The sequence below is a fragment of the Xiphophorus maculatus genome, chromosome 14 (assembly GCF_002775205.1).
Source record: "Xiphophorus maculatus strain JP 163 A chromosome 14, X_maculatus-5.0-male, whole genome shotgun sequence".
In the NCBI taxonomy this organism is placed as follows: domain Eukaryota; kingdom Metazoa; phylum Chordata; class Actinopteri; order Cyprinodontiformes; family Poeciliidae; genus Xiphophorus; species Xiphophorus maculatus.
In genome coordinates, this window is record NC_036456.1 from 12,481,711 (window position 1) to 12,505,349 (window position 23,639).

The following is a 23,639-nucleotide window of genomic DNA, read 5'->3' on the forward strand; positions in this document are numbered from 1 at the left end:
AATTTGAGCCCCTGCCCCTCCATAGGTCTCTGCACGGCCCTGATGGGAGGAAGCCAGAGGAAACTACTAGGTCTATGCAGAAAAACACCAGGTTGCTGTTCAACCAGCTCTTTATTATTCTTAATTGTGAAAGCAGCAAAACTAAGGTATCAACAGAAAAAAGATTAAAAAAAAAACCTCATTATTTTTTGTTAACAGTGGAAGAATCACAACCACAATGAAAGTTGTTTTTATTCCACCTTTTACTTTGATGCTCCTCTGCGGATCTGTGCTTCTGTTCCCTGAAATGAAAAATTATGAGCTGTATTTTATCTCTTGAGCTGCCTAAAACTCTCATTTAACTTAGCCGATGAGATACGTCAACAAAATTATTCTCAGACCTGCCAAATAAACGTCACATATTAAATATGAGATCACTTGGGGGCAGCATTTCATACCTACCTGCTGAAGCAAATAGCATACGAGGACTAACACATGTGCTCTAAATATCATTTCTTTCTTGTTACAAGTGTTACAGCAAAAAAAAATTATGTTATACTTTTTTAGGTGAAATTTTTTAAATATGATCAACAGGTTTTTGTGATTTCTTTTTAAAGTCTGACAGCAACACATGGATCCAGAATGTGGTTATTCCTATTTTCTGTGTTCATGTTTCAGTGAATGATTTTGCTTAATTTCATTTATTTAAATCAGAACGCGTTTTGATGTGTGCCTTGGATATTTTTCCTGATCCCAAACATACATCTTTTCAAGTCCACACAAGTTTATTTGTAGAGAACCATTCGTCCTACGTTACAGGAAAAAAAACAAACAGACATATAAAACACATCAAAACATTAAAACACAAATAAAGAATTACGTAAAAGCATTAACATATGGTATAAAAACAAAGAAATTGCAATAACTGATTAAATTCACTTTTAAAAAAAGCAAAAGTATGATAGAAGGGATAAAACAGGCTTTGTTAGGTTTTTTGGGGTAACCTAGAGTTAAAAGTAATGTTTGCAGTCCTGATAGTTTCTGCTTTTTCTTTAGAAACCGATTTGGGTTTTTTTGCTTTACAAAACAATCAGTGAAAAAGCTGGAGATGCGTTTCACAGGAAAATATTCAAAAAAAGTCAATCTGCCAAAACTGAACCTCAACTGGGTGGGGATCCACTGTCGTCCACTTCCTTCATTATTTTATCTACTTTGTACAATAGACCAGGGACACAGGAAGCAAACCTGACCTTAAGATGACTTTTCATCTTAAGACTTTTCATCTTATAAGTCTCACTTTAACCAGCAGACTTCTTGTTACTGTAGTAAAACCACTGAATCTGTCTGTTCTGGCACTGAACCCTTTGTGCAGAAGATGTGTTTCTGGTCCGAGTGGAAAGCTGAAAATTTCAACTGGGCTTAAAGACGTCGATTCAGGAGCCGGATTATCCACTGTGATGTAAAATTGGCTTCAAATAGTGGATAATAATGATGTTCCAGCAGTTTCTGGTTCATGGAAGGCTTGAATCTGCGTGCTTCTTTAACATTTTAACTTATTTTTGCTTTACCTCTTTCATACTCAGGTCCTGTTCAGTCACATTGGGCAAACAGGATGGAATACTGCAGCAACTCGAAGAGGAAGTATTGTGAAGAAAGATTAGGGTCATCCAATCAAAAGGAGGAAGAAAAACAGTATGATGTGAAGCTGTGGAAGGGCAGGGTTCAGAAAAACGTGACAAAGCATGATGGCAGGGTGGGCTGGGTGTAGCTAGGCTGCTGGGTAATTAGAGATGTGGCTCTAAACATCCGAACTTCAACACAAATCAGGACAGTGCAGGAAAACCAATCAGTAAGCTTCTCTAAATTGCACCAAGAAACATGGTGGAATATCCAAACAGGATCATGCTGCAAGACTCTTACAGGTTGTGGAGACGTTTATCCAGATATAGGTATTTGATGCAGCAAAATAATTCCCAGTTAAAACACAGTCAGGGCAGGGATGTAAAGCACATTTATTGAGTTGTTAGAGAAACCATTTTGGGGCTTTTATTAAATTAGATGCACAAATATGGGGGACATTTTCTGCCATAATTCGAGAGCACATATTTTCAGTCTGAAAGCAGGATTTCATGTCTTTTGCTCTCAAAACATGTAAAGCTTGCACTCCAGACTGCTGCTCTCTTTCAAATATTCACTGTTTTCTTTCTCAAACCTTTCTCCTTCCGCTCAAAACTGGTTGGAACAGAAAAGTACCGTCGCCTGGCAACCTCTCAGCCAATAGAATGCAAGTGTTATTCTGGGTGCGTTTGTTTCCTTCTTGTGGGTGTGCCTGTGTGGCTACATGTCTGTCTATATCCTATAGGGACAATCTAGATATATAGATTTTAATAGAAAACCCATCAAACTGATAAAAAATCAACAGCTATTCTTTTGAAAGAATTGCTGTTATAAAAGATATAATAAAATAAAGATTTTATAAAGATAGAGTTTGTCTACACCTGAATGAAGTTTTCCCCCAGCTTCTTCAAATCAGACAACATTGGTGTGAATCCAGTCAGTTCAACACTGGACTCACATTGCTTTGGCTCTGAAGATGTTAATGGAAGTTTGTGCTAGGTTGTGCACTGCTTTGAAGTAGTGGAAATAAGTGCTGATGGTGGCTGTTGATCGTGAAATATGGCCAGCACATGTTTTACTCTATTCTTACTTTTTGTTCGTCAAAAGTACAGTTTGTCTAATGGCACCCTCTGGTGATCGGAGAATAAAATACAAGTCAGCGAGTTTGTTTTGGGAGGTGTTGTACCAGTTAATTCTAAATAAGACCTACTACTTCAAAGTCAATGTCATCCATTTTAAAATAAAATTATTCATGTTTATAGGACGGGACCTAAGCATTTTTCACTGAAATCCACAGTTCCGATATGAACAGCTTTTCACGGATTTTTGATGACCAGTTTTGAAAGAATGTCGTGATTCTTTAAAGTGTAACTACCCTCTGAAAGCAAAACCAGAGAGTGAGGGGGATGTGCGGAGGGATGCACGCACTTCCTGCATCAGTGAAGCATCAACTTTCACATAGTTTCCCTTCCAGATGTTAGTTTCACTTGGCAAGAAAAAGAAAGTTACGGTGGAAATTCATGAAGAAATTGCTGAGAACGTTGTTTGTTTGTTTGTTTGTTTTTTTTTTTTTTTGCTTATAACCGAAGGCAACAAAATCTGATGAGAAGTTTTGCTTTAGATCAAATCACATGAAAGTAAAAAAAAAAAAGTATTGTTGTTTTAGTGCCTGCAATAATTAGTCAGATTACTGAAAAATTGTCCAACTCAGACTGAAACATGAACAACAGCGACAGAACTCATGATTTATGTTTCTTCCCAATCACAAAGCCTTTTTTTTCTTTCTTTTTTTTTTGACATTTCAGAATTATGTTTGAGCTCAGGGAGGCTTTATGGGAGAAGAAAACAAAAGGACTCACATCTTGCTTTGATTATGGCTCAGACTCTCCTCCTCATTTCTCCAGTACAATATTAACCGAGAAACAGAAACCTAAATAAACTACCCCAAGGATTAGAAAGGACGTCAGAGCAGAAAAATGTCTTATTATCGAAGGTTGAGACACGAATTTCCAATAACACTTAAAAGAGTCAAGCAGCAACGCCCAAGTGTCAACACTTGTTTGGGCCTAGATAAAATATGAAAGTGAGATAAACTCATAATCATTTACAGACTTTGTTCCTTTGTTAGACGCTGTTTTACAATATGCATGTGAGACAAAGTTCATGTTTTCAAGGTCTCAAGTAAAACACGCCACTACCTATATATAGTCTTACTGCTGCGTGTTAGTTAGAAACCTATAAAAGAAACAAGCCTCAGCTCCATGTGTTTCTCAGGAGGAAAGTGGGTGTGCTTCCTCCTTTTTGTGTGTTTTATAAACCCATAAAGAAACACCCAGAGTTGCTCACCAACAGTTCTGAAAAGTTTAACAGTAAAATCTTCCCTGCAGTATCTCTGCCAGCTTAAGTGAAAACGCGAGCTGGTATTTGTTTACGTTTTCACCATCTCACATCTGTTCATGGTGGAACCTCTTCTTGATAGCTAAGGTTATTTACTCACTACGCCAAACAAGCAGCAGCAGCAGTCCCATCAGCAGAGGTGCTAACAAAGACTTTTTGATAGTAGCACTGTGAAAGAACACAGAAATGAAAGTAGTAGAGCTAAAAGGGAATCTTCACTTCCTTTTTCTCAATTATTGGCAAGCACTAGCATTGTAGAAACGTTACAGAACGGAGTGTTTTATAAATACAAAGTGGTTGTCCAGGGTGACATTAGAAAAGGGGCGTAAACCAGCACAATACAGAAAATGTGTTTTCTGTGTTGTTTATGATGTATTTTGGATGTAGAAAATGTAGAAAATCAAATTTCCAATAAAACACAATGGGTGGCAACAGATGGTTTGGTTCTTGCACGTACTTCCGACTTAATTGTTTAAAAAAAAACACATATACTTTATTTCTTGCAAAAATATAGACAAAATAAAAATCTCTTATAACTTTCAAGTTCAAAAAGTGCAAGCAAGAACCAAACCACCTGTTGTCACCCACGGCCTTCATTGGAAATTGATGGCTTTGGAACTTAGACGGCCACAACATAGTAAAAACAAATAATAATAAAAAACATCCCGTCATCACACTGGACATTTCCCAAACAAAAGGACCTCCACCACACACCAAGTGTGTTCTTAATTAGTTAAATTAATGGGGGGGTCTAAAAGTTATCAAAGTAATATAAACAATTTCAAATACAAAAATTAATTACAGACTTTGGTTCTAAACTAACTTATGTACGTATATTCTAATTGCCCAAAGAAAAACTAAATTGACAAAACTCACAATTTACAAAAATTCAACATAAATGGCCACAACAGCGGCCGAATATAAATTCATGTCACACTTTTCGGATTCTGATTTGCAACATAAAATCGTGACAAAATACAATTAAGCTTGTGTGTGTGTAGAGGCAAAACATGAAAAAGCTCAAGAACGGTGAAGAGATTTGTTAGGAAACAAACGTCTGGGTTTTCAGAAACACAAGAAGTGAAATCCTGGGAGCTAAATGGTTAAACTCAAGGTTTACCAGTGTGATTCTTAGATCGTCCGAGAATAACGATGTTTTCCATCCTCTATTTTCTGTTTTTCTACATTTTGGATAAATGATCTAAAATGATGCAATAGCTCAACAGTTTTCAGGACAACGTGGGAAACCTTATCAGACTGTAAGTAGATTAAAATAACAGTTAAGAAGAAATAATTCAGTGCCTGAGCAACTAAAAGGAAATTTCTAACTCAAAACCTTGGCTAACGCCCAAACTCTGACAATCTGGTTGGAGACAGAAAAGCTTATAAATATGCTTTGTCATCAAAACCTCATTGCTCAACGGCATCATGAGATTAAACCTTCCGACATACGGGGAGATCGGTCGTCATCTGACAGGAGAAATAAGAAGGAGTGACAGCATTCTTAAGACTTGAAGGAACAATTTTATTAAGGAACAAAGAGCAGAAAAATATCACACTTGTTAATGTGACACCTATTCACTCAAACCTAGAAGATCTTAGGAAGGGTAACAAAACAGAGTAACGTTGACTTGTTACAGATGCATTCACACAGCTTAACAGCAATGCTTCTCTTTCATCAAATTAAACTCCAATCAATAACGCTGAACGATGGTGAAACGACAAAATATGAAACGTATGAACCATGTTGTTAGAGATTTTTTGGTATTATCATTTCATTCTTACTCTGGTTCACCTTAAGTCTATAGATCTTAGTGATTTTCTGTTTAAAGTGATCTTCTGTTTAAAGTGATTTTCTGTTTAAAAAGTTCTCTTCTTTAAATGACCTGGAAGTCACTACTGTCTGTTTATCTTCATGTGAAACAGTTAACAATGTGTTTCTCAGACCTTTGATTAGTTATCACACCTAGGAACTGGGTTGCTAGTTGATTGTATCAGAAGTTTTACGACCTTTGTTGTTTTTCCTGACTGTCCCCTAGGTAGAAATTCCTTAGTCGTAAAACTGTGTTTGATTGTGTTCGTTTCGGGGGCTCCTAATCTTATCAGCACCAGCCCCCTTTGCTTTTGTTTTGTGTTAATAAAAAGACAAGCTCTACTGCAGAGTTTCAGAACACATGGTGAACTGGTCAGAGGAGCAGTTCTCTGTGTTTTCTCCTTTTGCAAAAGCTTGGCTATAAAATTCATAATACGTTGTCTGTGGTTCTTTGTTTTATATAGGTTCGAAAGGAAAAATACCTATCACATGTATGTATGGAAAATGTATGGCGGTGGAGCCACCTCCATGTCTGCAGGCTACATCCTGCCGACCTGAGTGGTGACCACGGTGGCGCTTGATGGATTGCGGGCGCGGATCTTCAGCTCTCGATTCATCTGGCACCAAACGCAGGGGTAGCACCACATCACCTTGCAACAGTCATCGCAGCCTGACCCCTGCGGACAGGAAACAGGAAGGGGGAAATCAGCCGAATTCCCAGAACATTCACTTTGTTGACGATATTCTAATTTATTAAGACGTGCCTCGTTTTATTTTTCCATGTCTATCCGGAATATATTTAAATAACTTTCTATTCTTTTCTTTTTTATCAGCCAGCGTGGTTACATGAGCTAATGTAGCCATGATGTTGTTATGTCTTAAAGCGAGTTTAGTTGAAATTTTCTTTTTAATTTGAGATGTTTTTCATTTGCCTATTTGTGGATTTGTGGAGCATATCTGATATTCTAAAGAAAATGAAGCTCGGTAATCTGAAATATCTAGGCAATGCTACTTGGCTGCCTGCTATAATGCAGCCAATCCAGGAGCACCATTCATTTTCCTTGGAGCTGATTGGCTGTAAGGCCAGAAGCAGAAATAAGGAAAGCAGTAGACAGTTTCCATTGCGCGTATCAATGCACATTAACATATTTTTGGTGATCCTGTTCTAAGAAACTATCGCCTGCAGATTTCAAGAGATGAATCATCTTTCACTTGATCTTCCACTCTTTACTAATTGAAGTTAAATAGGCAGCCTGTCGAGTGTAAAGATTTTATTTTGAATTCATTGGAGCCTTTTATAACCAAATTCATCAAAGGTCAGAGTTATGGTAATAATATGTATATTTTTTCTCCAGAAATCCTGAAGACATTTCAGAGGATTATAAAAAAATGTGGCTTATTTAAAGGAAATCGCAAAGTAAAAAGGAGTGGCTTGCTTTGGTTTCATTTATAAACTCTTTTTTTTAAAAACCAAAAAACAGATCTGTTCATCATGATAGTTTCTGTTTTAGGAGTGTTTTTCCACACCTGTCTGCTCTTGTAGCGTTCATGTCGATCAGAGAATATCTGCTTGGGTTGCAGGACATAAAACCACAACCCTCTGCCAGCGTGCCGCCAACGCTCTACAAACACCTGGCACACAATTGCTTTCATTTATTTCTGCTTTCTGTGCATTCACCCAGAACCTTGTCTAGTCTCACTGACTCTTGATTCTCTATTTTTGATCATTTATATCTCAATTTTTGGAGGGAAAAAAAAAATGTGATTTCAGTTTTTGCTGCCCTAAAGATCTCTTCTGTCACTTAAATGTTTCTGATATTAAAACAAAAGAAATGTCAAATAATAATTTTTTTATATATTCTTTAACTTCCCTGACATTAAAAAGTAATTGCCACCTTGTTCAATCAGAATAAATATAATGCCTAGTTTAAATAGAACCTGTATGACTACATGAAGTAGGCTAAAAAAAATTAAAAAGGAGTAAAGTTTGACTGGGTTAATTTTTGTGTCAAAGTGTCCAGAGTTAGTTTTTCTGGTTTTGGATTCCTGCGAGTGTAAGATTGTTGGTTCTGTTTAGTAAAACAGTTTATCGTTTTATTCAGATGTGTGTGTGTGTGTGTGTGTGTGTGTGTGTGTGTGTGTGTGTGTGTGTGTGTGTGTGTGTGTGTGTGTGTGTGTGTGTGTGTGTGTGCGTGTGTGTGTGTGTGTGTGTGTTTGTTCGTTAATAAAGTGTCAGAGTCACAGGAAACCACAGTTTGAAGCTACGTACCGCTCGGCTTTTGCCACATTTGAATTCTTCAGCTCTTTAACCTTATTCTATCTAATGTGAGACAAAGACCAGCTGAATAAATTCAAAATACAGTTTTCAATTCGATATTTCATTTATTAAGGGAGTAAAGCCATTCAGAGCACAAGCTATCGCCATGGCTACCCTCTGGATGCCGGGCTGTAGACGTAGAGGAGTAGAAGTGACACTTCTCTTCCTAAAGCTGAACTTCCGCTGAATTCATAACCTAATTCCTAATCTTTGTTTGTTTATAATGATGTTTTCAATGCATTTTAATTATTGTGTTAATAGTGATTGTGCTACATGTGTCTTTAAATAATAATAATAATAATAATAGGATTATTCACAGCATCGAGAAAATCACAGACAACCCTGAGGATCCTTGTTATAAAATGCTGACGAGTGTCTTCAGTCGGAGGCTTATTCAGAGCCGCAGTAATGCAGACTGCTACAGGAGAAGCTTCCTCCCTCCTCACAGCCATGAACAGGGCTTCCCCCAGGGCTTTATGAGCCTGGTGGGTCACCAGGCTTTACTTGCGCTCCCACCAGGCTAAGAAATATTTAATTCAGATTAAACGACATGAACAACTTTCTTTTTGTTTTCCTTTTTAAGACTTTACAGTTGGTGTTTAGGTATGGCAAATAATGTCTTCCAATAACACATAATCAGCTAGTCCTATTTACACATTTCCTGTCAACTTTAAACATTTTTAACTCAAAAACATGGTGGCTGCCCCAGAGCTCCTACCAACGGGTTTAGCAAGTTTTCTGTGGGAAACCGTGCATGAGCATCAACAACTCCTTGAAGACACTTGGACTATATGAGTAACAACATTTAATTTTCCTTTGGCATTAATAAAGTATTTCTGAATTTGAGTAAAGCTTTATTGACCTAAACTGGAACCATTTCTGTCAGACCTGCCAGAACAAGAAATCTCTTCTGCATGACGCAGCCCCAAAAGATCTAAAAACAAAGCAACAAATCGCGCCTTGATGTAAGGAGACTCAGATATACATCAGTGTGGAAAGGATTGCAAAGTCAATTCTGTAGCTTTGAGATCCCACAGAACCACAGTGAGAGCTATTATCCATAAATGGAGAAAACAGCGTTCAACTCTCTCCGGAGTCAAATTTCCTCCACAAAAGATGTAAAAGACTCATTGCCAGTCATTACCATGCCTGATAGACGTTGTACCACGACTTTAGCTAAAGCCGACATGTGGATGGCTCAATTTGACAAAGAGCCAGAAGCCACACGTTAGAAAACAAAACCTGTGGCACTAAGCACTCAGAGGTTGAAACATCAGAGTTATTCAGTTAAAGCCTCTATTTTATGCTAACAGCTTTTATGTTTCAAGCAACAAAGAACTTTTTTCTAAAAAAGAACCTCTGAACAAATCAGTGAACAAGTATTTATTATCTCAGCATTTCTTCTGATTTTGCTACTTTGTCACGTCTAAATGTTTCAGATTAAAAATAGTTCTAAAATCATTTCATTCATTGACAAAAAAGAATAACATTGAAACGACGTGAGCCTGAGTGAAAGCAATAATAATTCAATCTTGTAGCACAAACAGAACTGATAAGAGGAAGGAGTTTTGGTTCACTTTGTAAACCAGGGCTTTCAAACTGCTGTGTGGCTGTAAACCACACAGCAAGGACCAGAACCAGCTATGATTGATTTCACTGTCGTGTGGTCGCTTAGGTTTTGAAAATCAACTAACAATTTGAAAATCTTGCATGAGGATCAAATTAGTGCCCCCTCTACACATAGATTACGAATTTACTGTTATTGACCATGTTTCTGGAAAACGTGTCAGTCGCTGGACTGACTGACGGATGAATAGATCTGCATTTTCTTTAACAGCAAAATGAAAAGTACTCAAATCGGAGAAGCCGATTTGAAGAAAGAAATTCTAATTCAAACACTTGTCATGTCAACAAAACATATTAACACTAGGACTACCAGGATTTTGAGAAATTCCTATCTCTACCAAGAGGGGCCAGATTGGGTATCTTCCTAGAGCTACCGAGAGAGGGCCAAACTGGGTTATTAGCATCCAAATGTGGCCAAACTGACGACTCTGAATGGTCTAATTAGCATCCCTGTAGATGAGCAGGGGGGAGGAGAGCCAAACTCACTACATCAACTTTCACGCTGATTGTCCTTGGAACAGGATAGTAATGGCCTTATTTACATAACAAAGGCGCCTCTGCACACCCTCTCTTGGAGGGCCAAACTGGCCCCTCTCTGGTACCTGGATGAAGATTCCCATTTTGGGAATCTTTGGTAGTTCTAGTGTTAAAGTCTCCAATAGGATTTTTTTTTTTTTTTTTTGCTTATCCTGACCTGAAGAATAACTAATTGAAATTCAACTCTTGTACAGATTTCACACGAACCCTGACTGTCATAGTTGTTCTGGTTCAATAAAGTGTATTTCATTGTAGCATTTCAAATAGAAAATCTCCATTTGAAATGCTACAATGGAAATGCTAGCCTTTGATTGACTCAGGAACGTTACGGTCTCTGGGTTTTCCATGCCTAATAAAGTTAACTATGTTTTCTTGCAAGCCCAAGCCGGACTCGGCGTGAATCTTTAACCACTACAGTTTCTATCATCTACTTCTGACAAATGACTCAAGTTAACCCAAACCCGTTGACGAAGGGAAACCCCAGAATCCTTCAGAGCAGTGGGTCATGACGAACAGATGAGGACAACAGTTAAGGATCTGAGAGTCACTCCAAAAAAAAAAAAAAAAAAAAAAAAGAAGGATCACAATAACCAAGCATTCCTGAAGTTGTCCGACTTACAGGAATGTTGTGACGCTCTCTGATGTTGGAGCGGAGTATGCAGGACACAATGCCACAGAAGTCCAGACAGGGCATCAGGCAGCACCAGCCGTACTTACTGGCAGTCTCACACTGCATGCAGGGGAAACACCACAACCCACAGCAACCTGTTGGCGAGATGGAAAATAAAGCTGTTGAAGTCTATCAGGCTGCACCAAGCTGCAAAATAGTATTAATTGTAGCACATATTAGCTTCTTTAAAAGATAGTTGTGTTTGTAAGTAAACCTGTCCAGTTTGTTGGACCAGCTGAAGTGGGCAGGTGAGCAAAGAGTTTGTACAAAACCCCTGAATATTTACACAAGGATGAGAAAGCCACTTTCTGTTCTTAATAAATAAGCACAGGATGCTCATAAAGCTGGAATTTAGATGGACTTCCACATGCCTGGTGAAAATCTGCAGGTAAGTGAGATCATGTTCAGTCTTGTAACACCTGCATTAGTTCTGAGTAATTCAAGCAGAGAAAAAGTGCCAGGTAGACAAGTATGAACACTGGCCGACCACTAGCTGGCCGCTCAAAGTTTAGCATCAGACATTTCCGTTTTACGGTTTAAAGGAACTTTGATTATATTTAGGAAAATCGATGATATACAACAATGTAATATTGATCGACTTAAAAATAAATAAACTTGAATTTAACTTTGCAGTGGTGATTTCTTTTCAATTCATGGCAAACATGGACAACATGTAGTTTACAAATGAGTTTCCCACTTTACCTTCTAGAACATTTTAATACTGCATTAAGCAACAAGCGTCAGTATTACCACTGACTTTCAAAAAACAGATGGCAGCTCCGCCTATAGATGACCCATTTCATTACCATTCAATCTACCTGAATTGATTAGTTAAAAAACTACCTGAGAATGTTTATATTTGTAAAGGAACTAAAAATAACAGGCTGCAGAAAGTGGAACGTGTCGGATTGTGGGCGGGGCTTGATGTCCGGCCCCACCCTCAAACCATTTTGATTGGATAATTCTTCTACTTCCCTCAAAATGTCTGGAGAGGAGACAAAAAGTCAAGTTATTTGCCTGAGAACGAACATAATGTGGCAAATCATGTGAAAAAAAATTAAGTACATTTCTTTTATATTCTAAAACTTATATATAAATGGAAAATTAAGAAGTTACATGATATTTGGTTGTATTTTCAACTTAATATATAGTGTATAACAAGGCCTGGATGGACACATTATAAAGTTTTTCTGAACTGTTTGGTCACAACAGCTTCTAATCGGTGAAACCTTTATCCTATTAGAACAGAAAGTTGTAGTGATATAATTTTTACAAACGACTATGACTTTTTATGGGAAATCTTGATCAATTTGAGTCTCACTACAAGCTCATTAAATGTTTGTCTTTATGCAGACACTTTTATCCAAAGTGAATTAGAGATGGGTTAGATGTCAGATTGTGGTTCTTGCTTTCCTCTCTTCCAGGAAACATGCATTTCCTTTTGACATCACAATTGAGATGTTTATCTCTTCTTGTTCTCTTGTAGTTTCTTCTTTACGTCGTGTTCACATGAACACAGGATCAGTCTTTCCAGTTAGTTTCGACACATTGTCAGCTAACAGTTTTTTGTCAACAAGGTATTTTGAACTTTGGTTTCTCATGTCAGACTGCATGAGTTTGTATCTTTGCTGTTTTAATTCATGGTGTGAAAATAGAGGTAACACAGAGGTCAGTGTGATCACAAACTTTCCACTCAGGACCTTCCACGATTGTATGAGAACGCACCAGATGTAAACAAAAAAAAAAAATCATCTTTCATTACTGAGCTGCTCCAGATGCTGTTAGAAAACCTGCACACTATTTAATTCAACATTAAATCAAATACTTCTGGATTAATTTAATTTCCCTTTGGGATTAATAAAGTATTTTTGAATTTGTGCAGACAAGTGTATTAGAAAATAATTACGCATGTTTCCATTCTCATCTGCAGTTATTGGCACTGCTGGTTAAAGGGCGCCTGCAGGATGGAACAAAACTATCACTTAACCTGACCCACACGACCGCAACCACAACAACAGCACACGTCTTGTGCATGGCGCACAAAACCAGCACAAACCTGACCCACATCAATATGCCAAGCGAACCTGATGCACGTGGCCGACTGGAACACACAAGGCCCAACAGTGCAACACACTCACACACACTTTGATGTTTAACACAAAAAAACTTTTTTTCTTTCTCCACAATTTTGTTAACAGTAAAAGGCGAAAAATAATTTAAAAAGTCCCATAACTTTGATTTTTTTTTTTTTGCACTCAGCAGAAAATCTAGGTGCATACTGCCACGCAGCTGCAGGCGCTAGTGCCAGCAGTGGTTGTTTTTCATAAGGATAGGGATTAATTTACATCACACTTTACTTTTTTTTAGGTTGATCAAAGTGTTTCAGAAGCTTTCATTGTTTTTGTTTTTACTTAATTTCACACAAATAACATTAACCTACATAGAGGATATTTAACACAAAGACAAATATCACAATATTATTTAAAAAAAGGAATAATCACAGACATTGACAGTGTTGGTGTTAAGGTCTTTCAATCTTCAAAGTGTTTCAGAAGCTTCACTGGTCATCTGTGAGTTAATGTTTCTCTGGGGTAAAGATATGAAGTGACACGGAACAACATTTCTCAGCTACTCTTTAAAATGGGTCAAATCAGCAAACATGCAACACAAGTTAAGGCAAAGATTTATGTTGATACTGCGAACATTGAGCAGGAAATGAAAGGAAGAAGAAACAAAAAACTTGAAGCGTGTCTAAAGCAGGTTGCATCATCAGGCGACAACAATACAAACAATGAACTGGATGGAAATGTGGCTCAATCATTCATGATGAATAGGGATCTTAACAAACCTATTAATGTAATTGTTTCAACCACACCTCATAAACCTTGAAAGTATAACCTTTTCTCAGAACTAAAGAAGTCTGAGAGAAGGATGAGAGAGGAAACATCTTCAATAAACAAGAGAATAAGTCCAGTTGCCTTTATTTTATTACGGCTAAATACGCCTCAGACTTTGCTTAAGACTTAGCTTTGTCTCCCCATAAATTACAAGAGGCCCTTTTTCTTAAATCAATGATGAATATGTGGAAAAGAACCTCTTACCCATTGTTAGGCAAGGGAGAGGTTCTGGTATTCTGTGGGCTTCTTTCTCACAAAATTAGTTGGAGAGGCTGGTATTAGGAGGTTTTTGAAACAGCAAGATATTCAAATAAACACCTGGTTCACTTTGCCAGAACACTGAATTTGATGGTGAGGACAGGGAGTAAAATTGGTGGCGGTTGTTGATCTGACTTACAGGTGCCCATCTCGGCGCAGCAGTCGCAGAGGTCGGTGCTCCATCTGCCCGGACCCTGCTGGGTGACCGTCACCACCTGGTGAGTCTGGGGTACGTATGCCATGCCTGCAGGATACAGAGCAGACACCGACACGTTAAAAGAGGAAATGTGTACTTTACGTTCGTAACATATTGCTCCTTTATGAAAAGCACCTGAGGATGTGTGGATTTGTCGACAAGCTCTGTTGATCTTCTACAGGATGCTATTCAGACAGTTTTAACACAGAGGCCACACTTGATTTTAGCTTCACCTTTGTTCAGCATACAGTAAAATGACATGTGAAATGTTTCTGTTCATTTTTTCTTGAAATTAAAGCATTGTAAGGATTTGGTTTTCTCTGCGATTTGAGTTTTTCTGTGTGTTTATTTCGGGTTTCTGTGTCTTTTGAGTCTCCGCTTTGCCCCGTCTACCCCTTGATTCTTCCCAGGTGTGTCTCGTTACCCTCTGCGTATTTAATGTCGCCTGTGTTTCTGTGTCTTTGTTGGGTCCGTGTTGTACCGGTCTGTCTACTTTGTCGGTTGTCTTCAATTCGAGTCCAGTTACCACCAGTGTGAGTTGCTGCCTCTGCTCACCTGTGCTGTCTGGATTATTGAGACTTTCGTCATTAAATCATCATTGCCTTCACTTCATCCTGGGTTTATCGCTTTTCTCCTCGCCATCTACACCCCACTTCATGACAAGCATTTTAGAGCCGAGTTAAGAACAAATCTTTAGAATCAACCAAAGGTGTACGTTCTTTTTACCACGACTCCATGTCTACGTTCTTTATGTATCTTTGGGGAATATAATAAGTCCAAACTGAAGATACTTTGGTACACTTAGATTAGGTGTAGTTTGCCGTGAAAGACTGTATGAAGAAACACAATATTTTGTTGTATGATAAAGTCATCACTTAATATTAATTACCTAAACCTATGAGGATTTTAAACATACTAGACGCAATTTTAAGTGGTTTTCATACTTCTAGTAGACTTGGGTTTAATCCGACATGTTAGTTTTACAAAAGTGTTTTCTCTTAGTGAAGCTAATAATAACGTTTTGGAGTGGCCTCGCTAGTAAGCCAGCTTCAAACTAAAGGAAAATCTGTTGAGGGAGCTAAAGATTCAGGAGATGGAATAGAAGTTTTCCAAACTTTAAGACTTGGATCAGGTGCATTCATCCTCAACGCGTGCTCTCCACGCACTTCTGCAATTTAAAGCTGTCCACCTGGTACACTTCTCTAAAGTTAAACTTTCGTCTATTTACCTAAATGTGCGCCCCACATGTGACGGGTGTAGGACCTGCACCTGCTACGTTAAGCCACATGTTTTGGTCTTTTCCTCCTCAGGCCATTTTCTGGAAATCAGCGTTTCGTACTACATCTCAAGTTTTGCGGTGTGAGATTCAACCAAATGCCTTCTCCGCCATCTTTGAAGTTGAACTGGACTTACCATGTTTCAAACCAAGCTCCCAGTCTCATCATTGATTGCCAGGAGAGCTATCGTGTTAAATGTTCATTAGAACTTAAAGGTTGTTGATCTTTGAGAATGTGCTCTTTCATAATTATGCCTTTACTTGAAAACAGTCTCAAAACAACAATCTTACGGTTTATCGCAATAACATCTGAGACATTTAATTGTCCGGTAAAATTAGTTATTTTGACAGGCCTACTTTGTGGCAAACTGTGAAAATTTTCAGGAATAGAAACCAGTGGCCAGCTGCATAGAGAGAAAGTTAAAGAACTAAATCCATATTGCTGATAAAAGGATGTGGGTCACAGACAAACACGCACACGAAATATGTGTGTAAAACAAACACACTTAGACCACTTAAGATTAAAACCGAGAGTGGAAGGAATCCTTGCCCCAGTTTGTTTCTCAATGGACAAACTTTTCTGTTTAAATCACTATATGACAGGTTACCTCACCTTCTGAAGTCGTCATTTTGTTTACAAGTCGATGTGTTTCATAAAACATGCATTCGCTGTGAGATCAGCGCCTTTTCTCTGGCAGGAAGGTGTGCAGAGAGGTGGCCTACGCACACATTCCTAAGCAAAGCAATAAATAAATTGATAAGCGGAGAGGAATAGTTTAGTGACCTGATCTCTTTTTTAAAAATAAACAAACATTTTCACTTAACACAAAGCACCATATAATTGTGAGGTGAAAGAAAAACAATGTATGGGTTGGACTTTTTTATAAAAATAAAAATCTGAACAACCAAAGTCTGATTAAAAATCCACGGTAAGACTTGAAAATTGATGTTCATTCAACCTGACTGAGCTGTAGCTCTTTGGCAAGGAGCGATGGGGAGAAGATTTCAGTTTTACAGCGTCACAAAATTCCCACTGAATAAAATGTGGTTCTAGAAGGAATTGAACCATTTCCGCTAAATACATTTTTGCTTTAGTTCTTTCTTTCTTTTTTTAGCTCAGCTTCTTGTTGTAGGTAATAGTCTAATATTTTCAATGGGAGGCAATGTTGATCTTGCTTCCCCTAATCTGCATTAAAGGGTTTACTATAGATGCCATGTAAGCTGAGAGAAAAGACGAAGCTTTCTGCAACTCTGAAGCCACCGTGTCGTGATGGAATGAAATGCAAAACGGATTCAGGATAAACTGGGAGGTTAAAAACAAAAATCATTCTAAATGGCTTGTGCCCACCTCTCTCAACTAAACATGCATTAGTCGATGGCCAAACACAGCTAGAGAATATTTCTCTATCTAATGAGCAGCTGGTGGACTTTCAGTTCTGAATAAGCCATTTTATCCATCCAGACTGAGACTGAAACTGAAGAGTGACTAAGAACAAGAATGTCAATAACTGAATAACTGAGAATAACAGGAAGTGGAGAAACACCCTGAACGTTGCAGACGGCAAACACTTCTGCGCCTGCATGCGCAGGAAAAACTCAAAATGTGTTCTTTTGGAAAGGAACTAGCATAATGATTAACAAAAAAACATAAAAAAAAAACCTTTTGCATAATTATCAATGCTAATTTTCGAATTGAACCTGGTTGTTCCTCTTATTCTTCAACTTGACGTTGCAACAACTACCAGAATAAAAAAGAGGAAAAACTTTCAGGCTGGATTCGGGGCTGCCAACCTGAACTGGTTACACTTCTTTCTGTTTTCTGATAATAATCTCTCCTCTTGGATTACATGCGGGAACATCGCTTACTTTATTTACCCCCAGCTGAACATTTGAACCCAAGGAAAAATTCAGTGAAGTCCAAACTGATTTACTGACACTAAGTTAAGCTGACGACTGATTTCCACAAGGACGTTCTGCAAGGTTTCCTGGTGTTACATGCATTTACATGGAGGGCTGAATTCACCACTCTGTGGAACAGATCCCACCTATTAGTCTCTCTTTTTAAGAGAGCAAACATTTTTAATGAGCAAAAATAAAGACATTTGAGGAAGACTAGGTGTATATCTATGTTGTGGTAAAGAGTGATTTATCTGGTTCTCTCAAGGTAATGTAGCCAGTTTTGTTATTGTAGGAGAGCAGTTACAGCTCCCTGATAATTTGGCAACACTCCTGATAAAGCTATCTGGAATAATTACTAAAGATTTCTTTTTTAAAACAATTATCTATTTGAGATACAGACAGGTTGATTAATTAGATGCCTGCACTTTCAGCCTTATTAAACTTTTCACATGCTTTTATGTCCATTTTACGAATTTTTGTTTTAGATGATTGAATTTTGGCATTTGTGGCTTTCCTTCCAAATTGTTCTTATTTCAGGTTTCTGCTTATTTAGATTTGAGCTCCTGGTAGGAATGTTAATCTGAAGATACCGTTAAGGTAGAAAAATTGTCAGTCGGAGTTAAGGGAGGTACGCCGGCAGAGTGCTTTGGGCAGTTCTAAGAGGACAGAACTTTGTGAAAAATCTGCTGTGTGGTTCCGATAAATCCAGCCAGCTGGGTCAAGACCTGACAGGTCAGGACATTCAGCAGATAAGACGCTGCTCAGCTTATCTGCTCCTGGTCGCACACAGGCATGCACAGAGAGAAAATTGCCCTTTTAATGTTCTCCCAAACAAGTTAAATGAATAATGATGTTCATCAACGGAGCACCTATGGATAATAAGCTATAAATCAGTGAAGTAGCGCACCTTTATGGTCCTGATGAGACGTCTCTGTACTGCATATAATTGAGTCTGACTTTCAGTTCAAGGCCTTTTCCGGGCTGGAGCCGCTCCTTGTTTCTGAGCGTCAGATTACCATTTGATTCTTCTGATAAAAGTCTGGAGAGGAACCAGCCGACTCACATCTCTTTAAACAAATGAATGTGCAAAGCTACGAAAACAGGGCATTCTTTAACATTTATCAGCTTCCAAATGTTTCCTGACTCAGAAATTGTGTTTGGGATGGGGTTATTTTTGTTTGTTTTGTTTTTTTTCCCAACAGGCCTATTTTGAGAACAATATTCTTGACCATAATTTGATCATGTGAGGGCTCACATTCTACCGTGTCCCAGTCCAACAGCTTCAACTATCGGCATAAGGAATCAAAAGGAATCTTGAGAAAATCACTAATAATGTTTCTGAAATCTTTATGCTTTTTTTTTTCTAAAATAGTGTGATTGAAGAAATCTTTAATCGGTGGACAATAACAGACATCCGATTTAAAGTAAGTGCTTTAAACTTTCAATTGGCATCATTCAAAGAAGAAATAAAAGTATTTCCAATTTCCTGTCTCATGAGTCGTTATTTTGGGATTTACGCTGAAGATGTATGAAGTATAATAATGTAAAGACTGGCACACAGGAGAAGACTTGAAAAACCAGAGTAACCCATGTGCCGATGCTGCAAGAGAACAATCAACAGAAAGGAGAGATGGCTAAAAATAAATGATCAATCAGCCAATTAGGAACAATACCAAAAGATTCATCAACTACTAAGATATATAGAAGCTGCAGTTGCATTAAGTCTTCACAACTTGACTCTTAAGGGCCCATAATGCAGGTCTTTGAATTTTCCAGCACAAAGACCTCAAACTCTGCAGCAATTTCCCTTTTTTTATACCATCCTGTTGCCCAACCACTTTCTCAATCCTTTTCTAGTTAAAAGATGAAAAAAAGTAACTCTGATAAAAACTTAAAAGCAATTCCACTTTTACAGCTTTTCTATTCCATCCCTTAACACCTTTGATATCAGGTCACAACAATCAAATGTCCACTGGCCACCAACAACGTTTCCTTTATCCTAAGAAGCATTTCAGAGCAGTGAGAATGAACCGACAGCTCTGGATTTAATTTGGTTATGCAACATAAACATGCAGTGAGAATGGCTGGTTTGATTTGCAAAGAGCTGGGACATCTGGAAGGGGATATCAGTGGAGAGAAGAGGTTGCACAATCAGTAAAGGAACACAGTCAGTTTCCGTAGCATCCAACGGTCAGATGGCCAAATGGGCGCAGCTCATTACACAATTTTTCTAGCTTTTAGTCTTTTCTACTCATGCAAGTCTTTAACTGAAGAGTAAAACCCAGTGGTGTCTTCAAGCACCTGAATAAAATAATTTTAAGGATGATTTCCAACACTAGTCAAAACCAGTGACCATGTCCACAGGGCTAAAAACACCAGCAAGAGTGGCAATGAATAAAATATTCTATTATAACACATATTTGACACTGTTATATATTTCCTTAACACTTCGACACCTTGAAAAGTGACCACGCCTCTGACACTGTTCGCGATTCTCAGAAGTGTGAGCCACCATCAGCTCAGAGCAAATCCGATGATTCTGATTAAGAAACAAATGACAAAAGCATAAGTCATGTTCCTCCAAGCAAGATATTTATGCCAAAAATCCAGTTGAAATCCAGTGGTTTTCATCTCCTAGTAAACGGCAAGAAAATATAATAGACGTTGCCAGGACCTAAAAGGTGTTTTTTTACGGGAAAGGTAGAAGGAGCTGGATAAAATGCATTTTCATGCATATTTGTGTGGTCCTGATTCTGGCAATTTTAATTTTAATAAATATGATGATGCAAAAACCAGCTACGTATGGACCATGATGGTGTACGCTGGCAAACTTTAGGAGCTCCAGAGACGAATCAGAGTACAGGGGTTGTAATTGATACGCCAAATGGTCTCAGGGGGAACAACATGGCCTGCGATAGTTTCTTCAGATTGTCCTAGAAAGGGGAGAATGTTGCCCTCATGGGAACTTTCCACAAAATGCAGAAGTCAGAACCTGAAAGGAACAGAAACCAAGTATGATCCTTTACTACTAAGCTACCGAAGGAGGAGTCGATAACTTCCAACAATGTTGCTGGGTCAAACGGCACCAGGGGAATGACTGGCACACTGGCAGCTAAAGAAATTAAAATATAATTTTCATGAATAGCCATTGTTTTTCTCTGTGTAGGTTTTCTTGCATTAAAACATTAAAAATAGTTCTATTTTTATGAAAAAACAAGCTGAATTATTCTCATTCAGCCTTCATTTCTAAGAAGTAAAGAACATTGCATTAAAAATATAGTTTAGCAATGAAATGATACAAAATGCTTTGAGGGAAATCTTTGGACTCTTAAAAAGATCCCTGGGTCAAATCAGTCACATATTTAAAAAAAGTTATGTCATACAAAACCCCTCCCTTCCGCTCCTGCAACATAAAGGACAACGAGATGCAAATAACCACTGATTAATGTCAACAAAACACATTTCTGACTTTCTGACTACAACAGAGAATCTCCCAGGCTTAATATTGTAAATACAAGAAGTTAATCATGGAAAACTGTAGAAATTGAGATTTCTGACAGAAACTTTCCAGTTTGTTTTATCCACATTGGTCCTAATACTCCGTCGTACCTAGATGTGTTGTCTGAAGTGCATACGGTTAGAGTTGGATGGCACATATGTTGACAAACTGTCTCGTTTTATTACTTTCTGAATGTCAGGCATACCAGAGAACCTGGTTGCCTACATGTGCCAGACCAATGTTTTCTCTAAAGAAGGAAATATCTGGATGGACATTTGAAACTGTATCCAGTTTATTAAATCAAAACTGGATACAGCATCAAAGTAGGCAAGTAGTCATTCAGACCATCCCCAGCCCTAACCCTACCCAACCAACTCAAAGGTCCTAATACAAAATTTACCCTGCAACACAACCAACCGCAGTCTACCTTTGAAAGAGGTAGTAAATATGCTGTATGAACTGGAAGAGCGGAACGAATGTGACACAATTCAAAGGAAAGGCATCAGGGTCAGAATGCTGAAATCATGTGGTTGCATGTTTGCTACATTAGTATGATCTGAAATGATGACCTAATGCATCAATTATTTACAAGAGAAACCAATTTAAGCTGCAAAGAAACCACTGCCTCCATTAAAGCAGGACATCTCTGTCCGTAGGACACGAGAAAGCAGTCCCACACACAGAACAAGGCACTGCTGTTGTTACTGAATTGTTTCAAGTCGAGTCAAATTTATTCGCTCAGCACAGTCCAGCAACAAGGCAGCTCCAAGAGCTTTACACCAGAAAAACAGACACCAATTATGAAACAAGCGATGAACACTACGTTTTGTCAAATGCCATCATCAAAATCATAAAGCATGTAAGCATGCCGAACAAACGATATTTTTCGGACACCTCGTTTACAAACACGCCTCCCTTTATGTGTGTTTCCGATGATATTTATCTCTCTGTGGGAGCCTCTGGTACATAACGCGAAAACAAAAGCAGAGCTGTATTTTTTTTCTTTTCTTTTTCTTCAGGAAGGAGTGCATGCTGTGGGAGGTGGGGGGGTCGGCCAATCCTCATGAAGGGCTCGTTGTCCTTTGTCCCACCGTCCTCGATGGTCATTTTTCTTTTCTTGACCAATGTTCCAGTTATCACCAATGAAAGGCATCTCTAAACAGGAAGGATTTGAGTTTTGATTTAGGGGAACTCAGTGTTTCGGCTGTTATTTAGTTTTCAGGAAGTTTATTAAAGATTTGTGGTGCACAGAAGCTCAATGCTGCTTCTCCATGTTTGGTTCTGGAGATGCAGAGCAGACCAGAACCAGAAGACCCGAGAGGTCTGGAAGGTTGCTGCAACAACAACAGATCTTTAATGTATCGCGGTGCTAAAACGTTCAGTGGTTAATAGGACTTCAGAACTGGACTAATGTGCTCTACCTTCCTGAGTTTTAGTCAGAGTGCGAGCAGCAGCAGCAGCAGCAGCGGCGTACTGAGCCAGAAGCAGCTGTCTGACTCACTCCATAGGCAGACCTGTGAAGATACTGTTGCAGTAATCAGTGCAACTAAAGATACATCTTGCTGTGGCTGCAGTTCTTTAGAAATGTTCTTGAGGTGATAGGAGGCTGACTTCAGTTTCAGTTCAGTTCAGCTGGTTTTAGTAATTCAGTAACATGAGAAAACTGTAAAAAAAAAAAAATGCCGATTTTACACACAAGGAAGGATTATGATGGCCTTTAATATAAAGTAGACATATTGCTAGATCTATGAAAGTAGTGTTTAAATTTGGCAAGGCATTAAAGGATGTTGATGTATGGTATGTCTCCTTTTTAAGCGATACAAAACATATGGTTGTAATAGAAAAACGGGATAAAAATGGTTTACAATGGTGTAAAAACGTGTTTGCCCTCTTAACTTATCTGGATTTCGCTTTTCTTGCCACACAGTTAACCATATTTTTGAAAGAAGTGGCTCGTTTACTTTAACCTACTTGTTTTCTGAAAACTTAACACGCAAAACAGAACCACGTGGATCCACGCAATTATCTAGCAGGACGTCGGAAAAGACTGTGAACTTGTTGCTTGTCGCTTTTAATCTTTTAATATGTAAATAGAATCATTCTCACGCACATGCAGGCGCTCCATGGTTCTCATTATTAGCCGAAGCAGATTAGTCAGTCAGAAAATGTTGCCTTCCAACAGCGTTTATTACTGATTTAAGCAGCTGTAACACGCAAGCCATTTGCACATTAAATTAACAAGTGGGCATGAGATTCAAACAAAGAGAAAGCAAGCTATATTTCTGACGAAACTTACATTTTAACTCATTTCATGTAACGTAGTTTGTTTTGTTTTTTTTTTTTTTAAAAAAAAAAAACATGCAATGTCGCATAAAACGTGACGAGAAATAAATAAAACGCGAAAGTACGCCGCTGTATAAAAGCAGACAAAATAAACTCCCTGAGCGGCATTTAAAGTTTGCAGCTGCTGCCTTTAGCGGTATTTTCATATATTTTTTTTCTTACCTTTTTAAAGCTGAATTGCGGGGGGAACAAAAGCAGCGTGGGGAGCGCCGTGTTCTTGCTGGGTTGCAGAGTGTGAACTGATGGAGGCAAATTAAGTTTCACTTTTCAGAGAAGTGAGGCAAGACAATGGGGGTGAGGAAGGGGGGGGAACCT

The 23,639-nt window shown here is 38.3% G+C and overlaps 1 protein-coding gene across 1 annotated transcript; it reads right to left on the reverse strand.

Moving 5' to 3' along the window:
* Positions 1-5,497: 5,497 nt before the first annotated feature.
* LOC102216505 (cornifelin homolog B-like) lies at positions 5,498-23,594 on the reverse strand. The gene is made up of 4 exons (XM_005804769.2): positions 23,487-23,594; positions 14,251-14,355; positions 10,906-11,051; positions 5,498-6,483 (listed from the first exon to the last, which is right to left on the reverse strand). The coding sequence occupies exons 2-4, from the start codon at positions 14,351-14,353 to the stop codon at positions 6,346-6,348; spliced, it is 387 nt and encodes a 128-aa protein (XP_005804826.1). The 5' UTR covers positions 14,354-14,355; positions 23,487-23,594; the 3' UTR covers positions 5,498-6,345.
* Between the last annotated feature and the right edge of the window lie 45 nt (positions 23,595-23,639).

What these genes read in the sequence shown, in the direction of transcription:
- LOC102216505 (XM_005804769.2), bottom strand. Translation starts at nt 14,353, where the DNA reads ATGGCATACGTACCCCAGACTCACCAGGTGGTGACGGTCACCCAGCAG. An exon ending in CTGCGCCGAGATGGGCACCT is followed by an intron (nt 11,052 to 14,250) that starts GTAAGTCAGATC and finishes TCTCGCCAACAG; the next exon opens with GTTGCTGTGGGTTGTGGTGT. An exon ending in GAGAGCGTCACAACATTCCT is followed by an intron (nt 6,484 to 10,905) that starts GTAAGTCGGACA and finishes TCCTGTCCGCAG; the next exon opens with GGGTCAGGCTGCGATGACTG.